General features: G+C 40.1%; 2 protein-coding genes across 2 annotated transcripts in view; both read left to right on the forward strand.

Annotated features, from left to right (window-relative positions):
* Nucleotides 1-5,234: 5,234 nt before the first annotated feature.
* Nucleotides 5,235-7,121, forward strand: LOC310814863 (uncharacterized protein). The gene is made up of 2 exons (XM_083684408.1): nt 5,235-6,868; nt 7,062-7,121. Exon 1 carries the CDS (start codon nt 5,237-5,239, stop codon nt 6,746-6,748), a length of 1,512 nt encoding a protein of 503 aa, XP_083540534.1. The 5' UTR covers nt 5,235-5,236; the 3' UTR covers nt 6,749-6,868; nt 7,062-7,121.
* A 2,487-nt stretch (nt 7,122-9,608) lies between these two features.
* Nucleotides 9,609-15,559, forward strand: part of col18a1b (collagen type XVIII alpha 1 chain b) — a 38,889-nt gene continuing 32,938 nt past the window's right edge. The window contains exon 1 of the mRNA XM_083684452.1: nt 9,609-9,885. Coding sequence (XP_083540578.1) covers nt 9,798-9,885 — 88 coding nt within the window. The 5' untranslated portion in view covers nt 9,609-9,797. The remainder of the gene's footprint in view (nt 9,886-15,559) is intronic.

A 15,559-nucleotide genomic window follows, 5' to 3' on the forward strand; every position in this document is an offset into this window, starting at 1 on the left:
GTAGCTCATTGGGGCGGTATTTAAAATAGTCTGTCCAAATAAAGATGTGTTGGGGGCTTGTGTCAGATAACATACAATCAGTGCAGTGAAACATACCTGTACTTACAGACAATAGTCCTGGTATAAAGTGTATTAAAGGATTGATGGATATCATGTGAAAGATCTGTTCCTACATTTAGAACATTCTCACTCACATGTCCATGGGACCACAAAGGGAGCAATCCAGCCGAGAGATTTTGAAGCTGACTATACCATGGGGAGAACTGCAGCTGGTGCCAAAAAACACCGCCATTGAAATGTTTAACTTCGTACTCCACCTGCCAAAATAAGACTGTGATTTTGGTTTCTATTATTTCCTAATATATTATGTAGTCTTCTCCCTGGGACAGTTTTTTTGTCATAGCCCACAAGCCACGTAAGTAGCATCTTCATTTTTTTCTTTGTTATTTTTTTTTCTCACTGAATTGAAGGCAAGTGTCTGTGAAAAAGTAAACACTGAAACGTGGCTCTACTTTATCAACTGACTGTGCCTGTGTTGGTGCCACCAATCACTGCAACAATCCGTCTCTCATAGGAAATCCATTGGTTGGTTATATTAGCTGTATCTTGTTATAGTATGTATGTACAGTATATCAATGGTCCATACTGTTAACTGTGGTCTACATGTCTTCTTTAAGTTAAGATCTGCAGCCTTTCCCTCCAAAAGACAGTCATACATCCTACTGCTGGATCATGGCCATTGATCCATGTATTTGTCTAGTACCATCATGGCAATAAGTAAAGGTACTGTTTATATTGACAACTGTCAATTTGTAGTCTAATAGTACTGGTCTATCTGTAACGTAGTAAACATGCAGTTTATAGCGTAGAGGCGCTAATTATTCTTAACACTGGAACTACCAGAACCCCTCACGTGGTCATTTTGAATTGAACTTCTATCTTAATTCTTGAAATACTTATTTCAGTCAAATCTAAATCGGACATAATTCTACATACTGTACCATGGGAAAAAGCAGGAATATGTCAAACTTACCAGTGATGCCGAAATGCTCTCTTTTGTTCAATATAGAGTAACACACCAATTCCTGATTTACTGAATTTCCTCTTATTGACCGCTGTGTCCGCTGCTTTGATTTGATTAGAATGACCTTTGACTCAGGTCTAAGTGTAGCTCACTGCCTCTAAAAATGGCCAAAGTCTGGTCTGATTGTACAGATAGAACTCCTTGAGATACTTCACTTCCCACTCGCTGTGGTCTGTTGCAGTTCCGCTCTCAGTTTGTCGGAAATGGGCCTCTTACAGGTTGAATTTCACTGTCAAAGTCTTCTTTAAAGGTCGTATAACATTTATAGTGGTGAATGGCTCAATCTTTCATTCATAACTGTGATCTCCCGTTCCAAACAACTAGAAGCTTGTCTCCTCTTTGCGATTTGTCCTGTTCTATTTATCCACCAAGTGAAATGTGCGGCACAGAAGCTCTTGTAGAATGACCACACCAACGTCTACTCTAAGTGCCTGGTCAATGCGTCACCCAGTCCTGAGGCGCCCTGACTGGCATTGTCAGAGAGACAGAGAGACAGAGAGAGAGAGAGAGAGAGAGAGAGAGAGAGAGAGAGAGAGAAGAGGGGGGACCATTAAATACTTTCGCAGCTGCTGCCACTGCTAGCTCTAAATATACCACCGGCTTCGATGACAGAAAGGCAGATAGAGCAAGCCTCCATTCACTGGCCCATAGGACCTAAATATAGACCTGAGGGCAGGTCTGTGATGGATCACTCAGCTTACTACAGATCCTGAGTTAAACCCCGACAGAGGAGGACACTCCACACAACCTTTAGGGGTTCATCATGATTGTCACCGTAGGGTAGCCTTTAAACATACACACACATACACACACATACACACACATACACATACATACACGCACACGCACAACACACACACACACACACACACACACACACACACACACACACACACACACACACACACACACACACACACACACACACACACCACACAAGGGATCCCTTCTCCTTCCAAGGGATACGTTTCACATAATCTCTGGTCTCCCTAACAATACAGAGAAAAGTAGTCCTTGTAACATTTAGTACCTGAGGGAGAAACAGAAACTTTTTTTTTTTCTTTTTAGTTTTACGTTTCACAATTGGGTGAAGTAACACAAATGTACAACACAAGTTGCACAGTAATGAATTTCAAATTACACACAATGCAATGTACAGTCCAACCTGGCTGAAATGATATGCTATGTTAATGACCTCCCAAATCTCTCTGACTGTGATAAGGCCAACCCCAGCTCTAGACCGCTCCTTTTTTCTAAGGTAAGGATAGATCTGTGTGACGATAGAGGAGCCCATTATGATCTGGCACACTGAGTCCTCACCATTCTGTTTCATAGAAACGCAATACATAGAACTGAGTGCACTAAACAGTCCTGTGCAAATACTGTACATACTTTAGTGTAGGTCAAGTACTTGTTGGTTTTAGAGGTGAACTTGATTTAGCTTTGAGTTGCACTTTTGGGACTATTCCATTGGTTCCATTGAACCAGGCAAACAAAAAAATATTTCTCTTTAAATCAAATACAGCTCAAGTATTTGACCCAGTTCTGTTCCACAATCACGGTTTCCACCTACAGTGAGCCACAGACAATAGTCTTTCAAAGGATGGAGCATGTCAAAGCATTAATCTACTTCTACTTCTTAAAGTTATTTTTTTTATAATTTCTCATTATTTAGAATATACATTTAACACTGAGATATACAGCATAATTAGTGCAACTTACAATGCATTGATGTGACATTTGGGACAATGAAATTCAATATAGAATAGAAAATACAGTTCTCCACATTATATTTATATTGCGACATACAAGCAACAATGGATTTCCTTTCTTTTGGTCCATTCATGAAGGAAACATGGTAAAAAAACAAACACTAATGCTTGTCGGGTGATTGACACATTCTCAGACGCTAGTTAAGCTATCACCGCGATGGAGTGGTTTTGTCCGCCAAAGCCACTTACAAACACTGCAAACATCTATCATAGACAGACGACCTCTAGGAGGGTCACATACTGTACCTTCAAAATCCACTTGTTTCAGGTTTGTTGAATGACAACGCTTGTCAGAGCTCTCAGCATTGAACATTGGTCTATTGTATTCATTGTAGAGCTATTTCCTGTGGTCTAGTTTAAGTAACGGAGGTATTTCCTTGTTATGTTTGCCTGTAAGCTGTGGACAAATGTAGGGCTTAAATATATTAGAAATGTTTTCTTTTCCTTTTAGCCAATGGAAATGTACACCAAGTAAGAAACGCAGGAAGGAATAGAATAAAACATTAATTAAAAAAAACACTTTCCTTGTTATGAATTGTAAAAACAGTGATTACTAGAAACACTGGATTAATATGTTGTTACATAGTAGTCCAGTAATTGTTTTGTAATTGCATTGTAAATGAGTGTGACGGTTGAGGTTGATTTTTTTCAAAAAATCAACCAGTCTCACAAAGGACATACCGAATGTCATAGTTGGTATCATTTTGCTTTGACCTGTCTTTTGAAGGAGGCTGGTCCCTCTGACATTCTCCCCTATGGAGTCATCTCTCACTGCTGTTGGGTAAGAAGACCATAATAGAACTAAAAGGCATAGTGTCAGATTCTATTGTGATATTGTATTTCAATATCAAACACCAATATGAAGGTTAAGCACTTCACAGGACAATCGTGATGCCCTGTGTCCAAAATCTACAACAACCCTGAATTTATTTTCGAGAGAAATCGAAGTAGAGTATAAAGTAAGTTTGTACCTAAATGTAAGTGTTAGTGAAGGTCCATTTGTTCTAAAAAAACAACCGTTATCTGTCAGGGAACACATGTGCTATATACTGTTGCTATTGGCAGCCACAGTAAACCCTTGTGGAAAAGAGATACAGTGCCTGCCCCTGCCAAAAACACAAGTGTCGGCCGCCTCACTTCCTTGTAATGAGATGAGTAGGACCCTATATCCATGGGTGGACGTGACAGTCCTCCTATCATACACACACACACACACACACACACACACACACACACACACACACACACACACACACACACACACACACACACATTGGGCATGCTATCTTGGAGCGATGTCATAATGCAGGATGATGTCATAAAGGGGTTCCAATGGGGATGGAGTCTTAGGTAGGAGAACATTCTAGCTGGCAGTTGGTGAAAGACAGATCAGTGGTAAGTACTGTTAATCAAAATGATTTTAAAAAATGACTGAATTTAGGTATTTTGTTATACACAGTACATAATTATTTTCTCAAATGTATCGAACATATATTTCCAGAATCAAACACCTAGTGAAGTATTAATTTCTCTAACATGCCTAAATAATCTATTAATTTAATAATGTTGATAATGATGATTTCAGATTGAAAGTTATTTAAGGGTGAATGTATAGCATGAAATCAAGCATATTTTTATATTTCCTAAATACATAACAAAAATACAATATGTATTATGTGGTTGGTTACACATTGCTTGGATATTTGTTGGTGTACCACTGTCTCATGATACTCCAAATATTGATAGAGCCAATAGAATATAAGCATTATTGATTAAAGTGTACACATATTTTTGTGTGTATAGTACTGTACAATGTCATAGCTATGATGAACTGTGTGTAGTAAATGGGTAAAATGAAAAGTCTGCTAATCAGGTTGTCATGGTTATAAGACATGATGTCACTATGAGCAGTGACATAATAATAGGATGCCATGGTTATAGGTAAACATAGATATAGTTATAGTCTCTGTGTACTGTGTGTAACACTGTCAGTGACATCATATGGCTGTCATGGGATGTGGCTTAGTCAATGATTATTTTCCTTCACTAGCAACATAGAGGTTTGTTAATCTTCAAAGGCTCTCTCTTATAGCGAAAATTCATCATGAAGATGTGGAGAACTGTTAGTCGGGGCGACTGGCGTGCCGGTCTAGAGTTAGGCCTACTAAAGCAGCGGTCCTGGATGGAGAGGAAGCTGGAGAAAGTTCTTAAAGTAGTTAAGCGAAAGGACGAACTGAAGGTCCAGCTCATAGAGAAGGACATGAGGAAGGATGGAGAGACAGGGAGAGAGGAGTGGAAGAGGTTTGAGAAAGAGAAGAGAAAGATAGAAAAAGAGAGGATGAGGATGGAGGCAGAGAGGGTGATGGAGAGTCAGTGGAGGATGGTGGAAGAGGAGGCGAGAAAGGAGGAGAGAGAGGAGTGGGAGATTGGGCAGAGGAGGAAGGAAGAGGGAGGAGGAAAACTGGAGGAGATGGAGAGACAGTTGCTGATGGAGGAGAAGAGAGAAAAGGAGAATCTGATGGTGATCCAGTGGACGAGAAAGGAGGAGATATACAAAATGGAGAGATTGGAATGGAAAGACTGGATCAGGGAGGAAAAAGAAATCCCGAGGGAGGAGGAGTGGAGGGAGGTTGAGGAAAAGAAGGAGGGAAAAAGAGGGGCGATGGAAGCAAAAAAGAAAAAGATGCTGCGAAAGTCTCCCCATTGGCAGAGGAGAAGTAGTGATGAAGTGCATCTAGAGAAGGTTATAGTGCAAAAGAGGGAGAATGTCAGGAAAATACAGCAGAGGGAGTTGCAGGTGAAAAGAGAACAAGATAAGAGACAGATTAAATTAGAGAAGACGATGCAGCAGGCCAAAAAGAGAGAGGAGGAGAAGAAAACAAGAGAAGAGGAAGATAAAAGAATGAAAGTGGTGGAAGGGAAAAGGAGGGAGACACTGAAGCTGAAGGAATGGCTAAGGGAGAGAACATGGTTTGAGGAGATAAAGAGAAAAATAGAAACTAAAAAGAAAGCAAGCAAGGAAAGAAAGGAGAGGAGAAAGAACGAGCTGGAGGAGGACCATATGAAAAAAAAGTTGCGGAAACGGATTGATGAAGAGAAAAAATTGGAGGAGAAAATAGTGAGTGAAGAGTTGAGACAGCAAGAGGAGAGAAAGGGGGACAAGTTGATGATGACAGAGACTGAAAAAGAGCATGAGGAAAACAAAAAGAGGAAGGAAGAGACAAAGAGACATGAACATCAGGTTGAGGAGATGCAACGTAGAAAAGTAGAGAATAAACTGGATAAAAACAGAGAAGAGGGAGCCTCTGTTGACGAACATAGTGAGGATAGCGAGGATAGTGTAAGTGTCAAAACAATGCAGAAAGTTGAGGAGGAAGAAAGTGTTGAGGAGTGGAGAAGATGGACAGAGAGCCATGACTGCATGAATGAGGAAATCATTTATGTAGATGAAGGGAGCGAGGGGTTTGAAGAAGAGAGCAATAAGGAATGGACAGAGAGTGGCGACGATGAGTGTGTAAAAATAAGCAAAAAGAAGAAAGAAAAAGAGGGAGATGAGGAAACGAAGGGGGGTATAGAGACTGATACAGTATTTGCAGAAATGGACAATTCTGAGGGAGACATAAAACAAAAACAAAAAGGAGAGAATGTGATGTGTGGGGAAGAAAAGGAAAAGGCAATTTGTAATGAGAGAGAGAGAGAGAGAAAGAAAGAGCAGGATGAGGAAAAGAAAGATGACCTCCAGATTGACGAGACAGACACAAACGATGAGGAACAGACAGATCAGGAGAGTGAGAGTGTCAACGTCAATGAAGGAGAGGCTAATAATGATGAGAGTAATCTGTCTAATATCATCAAAATGAAACCAAAAGACGAAGAGAAGAATATACTGTAAGTGAGAAGGACAGGATAGGTATCAGTGACTTTGAGAGTGAGAAAACAGACCAAAATGATGACAAGAACGAGGAGGGTGACCAGAGTCCTCAGCAGAGCAGACAGACAGCACATTACAAAGGTAGGAGAAAGGGTTATGGACTAGTGTTTGGTAGATGCTGGTAGATTCACCAATTGGTTGATTGATCTTAGATACATGATAATGAATGTAAAATAAATGTACAGTACTGTGTTTAACCCTCACTGATATGAACAATCACTTTTTTCCCCCTCTCTTTCTCCCAACTGTATGTCTCTCTTTATCTGTCTGTCAGATGTCTCTATGCTCATGGTGGAGAAAAGACAACTAGCAAAGGTCCTGAGACCCAATAGAGGGCTAACAGTCAGGAGAACAAAGGTACAATATGTGTACGTGTGGATGTGTGTGTGTGTGTGTGTGTGTGTGTGTGTGTGTGTGTGTGTGTGTGTGTGTGTGTGTGTGTGTGTGTGTGTGTGTGTAAAACCTAAAACAACCAGAAGAGGGACTGAGTGGGTCTTGCCGGTTTACTAACCAAAACAATGGGGTTGATGCTTGGCGGAAGAGAAGAGTGAAAGAGATAGACTATGTAAATAAATCTAAACATGTTCACATGAATGCAAGCAGGAGTGAGTGGACTCAAACACAGCACACTCTAAAGCAGAAAAATTGCAACTGCATGTTTTTTATATCGATATCCAGCCCTCTGGCTGTTAAATATAGCCCTCTGATTGACTGTAATATCGAGCCCTCTGATTGGCTGTTAAATAATGCATGGAACAGAATAAGGAATGGTGTCAAACACATGTTCCATTCCATTCCATACATTACAATGAGCCCGATTTCTACCTCCACAAGCCTCCCCTGATGTACAGTTCACGTCATCTTTTCTATGTTGACGTTACTTGAACATCGTATTGACATTGTTTCTGTGCCACAATCAGTATGATGCCAATCCACTGATTAAACTCTGCCTATCTACAGTTTGCCTATCTGTTTAATTGGTTGGAACTCAGTGATTGAAATTGAACAGTGTTATTGATGCATAGAATTAGAGTGTAGTTGTAGTTAGTATAGAGTGTAGAGGGTACCACTATAGGATCATATTTAGAGGATAATACTATCTGATACATAGGGAAACCAGCTGGGATTAGAAGTCTATTTTGACACACAATGTCATTATTTACTCTAACAGCAATACACACATTTGTCTTTTTCAGATGATTCCATTTTCCTGGCTGAGTGACTGACCATTGGATTTGTATTCTTGCATTCATTCTCATTCGTTGAATTTCTTTTCCTTTTTTAATGCTACATTACACAATAATAATAAAAAGATTGTCGCGTCAACAATATCAAGCCTTTTCTGGTATTTCTTGTTTAACTCACTGAATTTGAGTTCTGATGGATCAACGTTCCTATTCAAAGCATACTGAGCATCCCCTTTTTTAAAATTATAAATCAAAATGTCCATTTAAACAAATACTTTTTTTTCTCTAGATATAGCTTTCACAATACCTTTATGATATTCTAAAAGACCATGGTAGCTTCAAAATCAGGTGTTAATTGCTGCTAGCATGGGTAATACTGTATATTCATACTGTATGCAGTTATAGTGTCAGTGGCCCCTTGAAAATGGCTCTTTCTGAGTTGTGACAGCCAAAGTTGTGTGGGGAGATGGATGGAATCTGGATCTTAAATGGAGGCCCTACAAACACAACATCTAGATACACACCCGCAGGCAACATAACTGTGGAAAGCAGTGAAATCACTGTGAAAAGTGGACTCAACTTACATGTGTGGACATGATTGAAAATTAGGGATTCAGACATTCCTGAGTGCTATGCTACCATAGGGAAAGTTTGTGTCATTTCATTGAATGGTTCACTTCACAAAGAAAGCATGTTCTGACAGCCCATAATATGACATTTAGTCTGATTGGCTTACTGTAACGACCTGGCTGAGAGAAATTTGCAAGCATGAATTGTTAACTCCTCATTGGTGAAAGTCATACCAGGTCGTTATCAAAGATGTGTGGGGTGCCCTCCACTGGCAAAGAACCGCCGTCTGGCAAATGAAACTTGGTATAATATGACACCATATAGTTTTCAAGGTGCTGTAACTGTAACCAGTAGTCTACTGTGTACAGTAGTTTGACTTTGTGTGTCTTATGAACTCTGAGGTTGCATTGAACTGGTCTTGTTGTCACATTGATTTCCACATGCTTTGGTGAGTTGATTTAGTGCTTAAGGGAGATCCGCTATACAGTACATTGTCTGTCTTTCTCTGTGTATGGAGTACAAGATATAGGGCAGTCAAATGTAGGTGCTACTACATTATGCCAACATGCCTGAACACAGGGCATGTACACATACTGTTAGTGTGCTCAATTCTGATTTAGCAGTTCTTGTTTTCATGTTTTTTAACACATTGCACCATATTAGTGTTGGTGTACAGAAAATTGAATAGTACAATTGAATAGAAAGAAATAATAGCAACATTAATTTGCTAACATATTCATTTTAACAATGGTACAGTATTGTGACTCATGTAAGATTTGGAAAACCTGAGAATACCATCATATAAGTTTGGACTGATTGACGTCGGCTGTCATGTTCGAGATAAATGTGAAGTACAGTGCAGCTAAGTAGTATTTTAGATTGGACCTGTCAATCATCAGGTTGAATGAATCCAACAACTCTTTAGGACCCTGGGGATCGTATTGAAGAGGCTCATTGGGTTTTGTATATGGCTTTCCCGACCTCAGTTTTGGCTGCGGACTCTAAAGCCAAATTTGTTTCACTGCGCAAAGGTGCGCACTGCCTAATTCGAGCAGCACAGGTAAAGTACTCACCTGCAGTAGGTGAGTATAGAAGCTTCTCTACTTCAACCCAAAGACATCAGTTTATCAGATGAAGCTGCTGTAATATCGAGACGGAGATGTACAGACCTTCAAAGACAATCAGCTGATACAAATTCATCAGAACGGATTTCTAGAAACTATTTCATAATAGCCTATTAACTTGAGGAAAGCATGGCTCGCCCTGACAGTTGGTCGTCGTTCGGACTACATACCTGCATCCTCCTCCTTGTTGTCACACGGACCGAATCTCAATGGCCAGGTAAATGAATAAATGAGTAGATAATCTACTGTGTCGCAATTTTCCATACAACTTTTCAAACTTTGCGGTAGTCGCCAAGGTGACAGCACTTTGTTTGTATATTCGCGAAAGGTTGAATCTCCAGCCTATTTCTAGTTTCAGAACAGAGGATACTAATTAAATACAGAATACACTTTTTAACTTGAAAATTGTTATTAATTGTGGTGGGCTGGTAGGTTGAAAATAATATTATGCCCCGTTTGCTAACAGATTCACAATTAAGACATTATTATTGTTACTGTATACATACTACAGTAGACCTATGATATGTATTAAAGCCACACTGTCACGTTTTTCTTTCTGGTGTGATGTGTGGACTTGCAATAAGGTGACATGATAGTGATATTTAAACCATCACTGGAGGGTGGAATGAAGCTGGTGGTTTTGCTAAATGCCTGGGCTTGTCTCCATGAATAGCCACATTCTGCACTGTCTGAGAGAAAGCCTTCTAGCCTTAGAGAAAAGCCCCATGTCAATGGCATATGTAATAATTGCATTTGTATTAGTCTGACCTGCTGCACAAGCCAGTACTTGATCTGGTCTTTTCATCTGCTAAACCTAATGCTTTGTATTCAACTTCAAACATATTCAAGTGTCTTCATCTTTGCTGTGGTTTTTCTGAAAGCCTCAAGCCTGATGCACATTAAGTCAAACAAACTTCTATAGCTGAGAGACCAACTCCAGATAGCTTATAATGTATGTACTGATATGCCTAGGCTGGTCTATTACCTATACAGCTCATATGCTGCTACACTGCTCATACTGTAACTATTTATTCTGCTATAATGCTACTGCTACTCACATACTGCTATACTGCACTGCTATATATACTGCTTATACTATACTATATTATACTGCACTACTACTGATCATATATTGCACTACCTGTAAATACTGTTCATTGCACTTTCTGCTATTTTGCACTTCTGGTTAGACGCTAACTGCATTTCGTTGTCTCTGTACTTGTACTCTGCACAATGACAATAAAGTTGAATCTAATCTAATCTAATCTAATCTACCAGCTAGACTAGGCCCAGGTTCTCCCTTGTTTCTGTCTTTGTCTATGCCTCAATAATTTGCTTATTTCAAAGGTTAGCTGTGACATTTCTTCAAATGTCAAATGTCTTATTTGCACATTCATAATAAATATGAATGTGTGTGTGTGTGTGTGTGTGTGTGTGTGTGTGTGTGTGTGTGTCGTGGCATCCAGGGTAGTGATTTGCAGAGTGCTCAGTTTTTCCCATCTCAAAGGTTTGACAGTTCTTTCCAGGGAAACAGATGCCAGTTCATCTTCTGGCCTGACTTCATCTGTCTTTGTTTCCTTCTCTTGTTGACCAAGCCAGGGTTTCAGTAACTACATTGTCCCTCAGCCTCCCTGCTTCACATAGAGGTGGATTGTTGGATCACTGTGTCTTTTGTGTGTGTGTGTGTGTGTGTGTGTGTGTGTGTGTGTGTGTGTGTGTGTGTGTGTGTGTGTGTGTGTGTGTGTGTGTGTGTGCGTGCGTGTGTGTGTGTGTGTGTGCGTGCGTGCGTGAGTGCGTGCGTGCGTGTAGGCGTGATTAAGTATGATTCATAATAGTCATTCTTTATACATACAATGGTCATCTCAGTGAAACATGCAGTTGAATGACTGACAATGACAGCCTTCGTTATGTTGCAAGAGCTTGTTAGTACATTACGTTGAATATAATCTACATTTTACTATTCTACATTTGACTTCTTACTGAGCTACATATACAACTTTTCAATCCTTAAACCCAACTGCACCTATTTTATCTGGGGCCCATGAAGGTTTTTCTTTGTCAGGTCATGTGGTCAGGAAAAAAACCTGGCCCTATACATTGCAGCCTATTATCGCTGCCCTGGAAATTAATGGTTCTATGGAGAATCCCCACAGGATGTATAAGAATGGAAAAGAAGCATGGAGCTGATGTATTATAGGGTACCTCATGTGATAATGATACCAGAGGCTCAGTTGTTCCTGTGTGTTCCTATTCCATAACCCTGAAACACATCTGGATTACTTCCTGGCTGCACAGCTGTTCCATAAACCTGTGAGAACATGAGCTCTCTCTGCTATAATCATACTGAGTAGTATGTTTATTATGATTTTGAGTGAGTTTTGGTAGTTGATAAGAATGTTTCTGTATTATTAAAAGAAAGGGGATAAAGTAGTACAGTACGAAAGAGAAAGGTGATCAGAAAATATTGAAGACAAATGCACTTGCCATTGTTTTATATAATATATTTGGCACTACTAATAACAAACTATTAGCAAATACATTATTAGACATATTCATGATAACCCCTTTAGCTTTCTTTCAGGCTAGTTTAACTGCTGTGTTTCAGGTACAGTACTATAGCTTGGAATGTGACATTGGATGTTTGAAAGACACGCGTCCTTTCCGCCTCAACATTGCAATGCTCTTTACGCTGTGAAGAAAACCTTCCGTATAAGCAGCAGTTAAGCAGTGATAAAGAATCCACCCTCTGGGGGTTGGCTGGAAAACATGTCTGGTTTAGTTCTGAACCTGAGAGAGGAAGCCTACTGTGTGGATACCATACTAGTATACTGTACAGTGTACATATATTATAGATATGACTGCCATAGCTAGTGTAGTGTGACTGTGAGATAATCTCTGTATTTTTCTTTCTTTTCTCTCTTTTTTTCTGTATTTTGCTGCTTTGACTAGTGGGTGTCCTGGAGATGTTAATTGTTAAAAACCTGTTGTTTGTCCACTTTTCCCTCAGTAGTTTGACTGCTCATTGCTCAATGCTTGGATATGAAACCGTATGCCCAAGCTAGAGCAATACTAATCCTTATCCTACTAGCTACAGAAGCTACGGTACTTCAAGTTCTGCGCATCCCGCACCACAAAGAAGTTAGTTGTTTAACCCGTAACAGTATGTCCTGATGACACTGAGGCCAACTTTGCTTAATTGCACCTAGTGTTGGGTGTGACCAGACCAAATGAAAGGGAACAAATCATTAGAGCAACTCGACCTGTGTGTATTGATGGGTCATCAAAGGACTCTTTGGACAGGAAATAGTAGGTGGTGGTAGAGGGCAGACCTACTGTTACCTCTCAATTTCAATGACAGGATCAGGAACACTATACGGCAGGGGTTTCCACCCGGTCCTGGCGAACTACTGTGTGTGCATACTTTTAGTTCAGACCACCACTAATACACTTGTTTCAAATAATCAACGAATCATGATCGTCAATCTGGACCACTATTAGCTGAAAGACTTACAGTATGCTAGTGCTGGCTGGAACAGAGATGGATATCTAAGAGAGTTCAGACTCTAATTCAGCTTTGTTCTCTTCTTTGAAACAGTTACAATCCAGTTCCACCCCTCAGTCCTTTTCAATGGAGGGAGGCAGTGGCCCCCCTCTTAGCTCCTGAGTGCAAGAGTGGACAGTAGTTAGCAGGCTTAATAACCATGTTTTTTTTCTGGAACATTTCATCTGTAATTACTACCTAGTGTTACCTCAAGGTGTCATATTCAGTCAATGACCAAACCCATTCTGACATCTCAAACACCTAACCACAAATCTGAGATCAGATTACCCCACCATTTTGCAAATGACAAAAGTAACCTGACCCCACCAGTGGTTTAGGGACAATGTATATCCTTTTAAACCCACTCACACGCAATCAATCCCAGGATGCTTTGGGAAGTGAAACTCCTCCCCCAACAGGAAGGCTAATGACACACAGGTATGATCTAATTGTGGCAGAGGATGTTTGCATTCTTCTCTTCCACCTGTCTTTGCCTTTTATCAGGTCTGGAATCTATAATGTCAAGTGAATAGGTTGTCTTTGATGGCAGGGAATACTATGTTTACCCAGCTGCAGATTGCAGTGGTTCCTTTGAGGTGGTGCTAGGGGTGATGGTGGGGATGAGCTATGGACGGCATCACCTGCCCAGCTCCTCACAATATGGGCCTCTCTGATACACTGTGGAACAGACCTTGGACAACAACTTGAAAGTTAGTGTATAATTAGTTCATGTTTAATTAACGGTAGTAAATGAATACAGACAGTACATACACCATTTATTACAATGTACTATATATACTGAACAACAGACACTATTTGAATTCCTTTATAATAAACAGCAGGCTGCTCAGGCATTAGATATATACAGTAAAACTGTGATAATGCACTTGTCTTGCTGTGCTCAGCCCTTCAAAACATGGAGGGCACGCATATTCTCTTTGCAACAGTCAGTCACCTTAACACTGTAATCCCTGTAGTCATTAAAATGGCCAACATGAAGTAACACCATTTTCCAAAGGATGCCCTCTGTTTTTCTACAACACAATAGAAGAACATTGTCTGAACTATCTGTAACCCACCATGGGGAGGACTCTCATGGGAGATACCATTTTAGTTTTTCACAGGGAGATGTGTTGTTATCCATTCCATCAGCAGGTTTTGGGGGAATGGGAGAAGGATTTAAGAGGAAGTTCTCTCATTCATTTCCTTTACATGGGGCCAAATGGCAGCATGCCCATTTTGTCCAGAAGAACTGGACACTAGCCAAGAGTGGGGCCACTGACCACTAAAGAGAAAAGTGGCAGATTCACTTGCCTCTTTGTCTGGTAAGAGTTGTAGAGACAAAGACGGAATGGGACTCTGGTCCTCACGTCGTACTTGACCATAGCCTGTTCTTTATGGACCAGTTGATTAACTGTATATCTTAGTGATAAATCATTGCATCTGGTTGTGGTTCTTGAAGTAGTTGGTGTGTGAGAGTGCAAGAATCAGTTGGGATCCATCTATTATCAATGCTATCCACAATTTACTTTGTAGATTCTCTCCATGAGGGTAAATAAGGTTATTGGTGCCCACTGTATGTCCATGTACTTTATATGTTCAAACCACACATTACAAAGACTTGTAATGACAAATCATGAACACCAGTATAGTTCATGTATGGTTCATTTATTGGTCAACAAACTACCTGACTGAACTGAACTTACCTTATCTTGAAGCGGCATCTTTTCTGGTTAGATAATTACAATGACCTTTTGGCAACTTTTACCCTTTACATGTATGTTTCACCTCACCACCCCAAATCCACCCTAAGTTCTATCCATGTTAAAACACCAACTGAGCCAGCTGTATTTAGTTAGCTGTGCTACAGTTCATTTTCACAACATGAGTCTGAACCCCTGAGACCAACACAGTACTGTACTGTAGGTGTCCCTCCGCATATGACATGGCCCCCATTCAAACAATTGCAGATAAAGACAAACTGCCCCAGGGGTTAACTCAAAATGTTTACTCTGTACTTTAACAAACAGGTGTGGTTTTGGGTTGATTTCCAGGATAGTTTTGGGGTATTAAAAGCGATAGTTCACCATTTTACACCTTATTGTCAGATGGTTCCTTACCTTGAATGTAGTCTTTGGACCAGGAGAAACTGTAATCCATTGAGTTGCCACTACTAACTCCAGCTACCTTTAACCACCACTAACAAAAAAAACAAATGGGAGTGATGGGGGAACCCAAAACAAGTTAAACATTTCTGGTCAAATCACCTCAAAGTAACTTCTAAACAAGTCAGAGAATTCATTTGAGGTGATTTGGCCACAAAAGTTGAACTTATTTTTTGGTTGTACTT

Source organism: Argentina silus (assembly GCF_951799395.1).
Source record: "Argentina silus genome assembly, chromosome: 14".
NCBI lineage: Eukaryota > Metazoa > Chordata > Actinopteri > Argentiniformes > Argentinidae > Argentina > Argentina silus.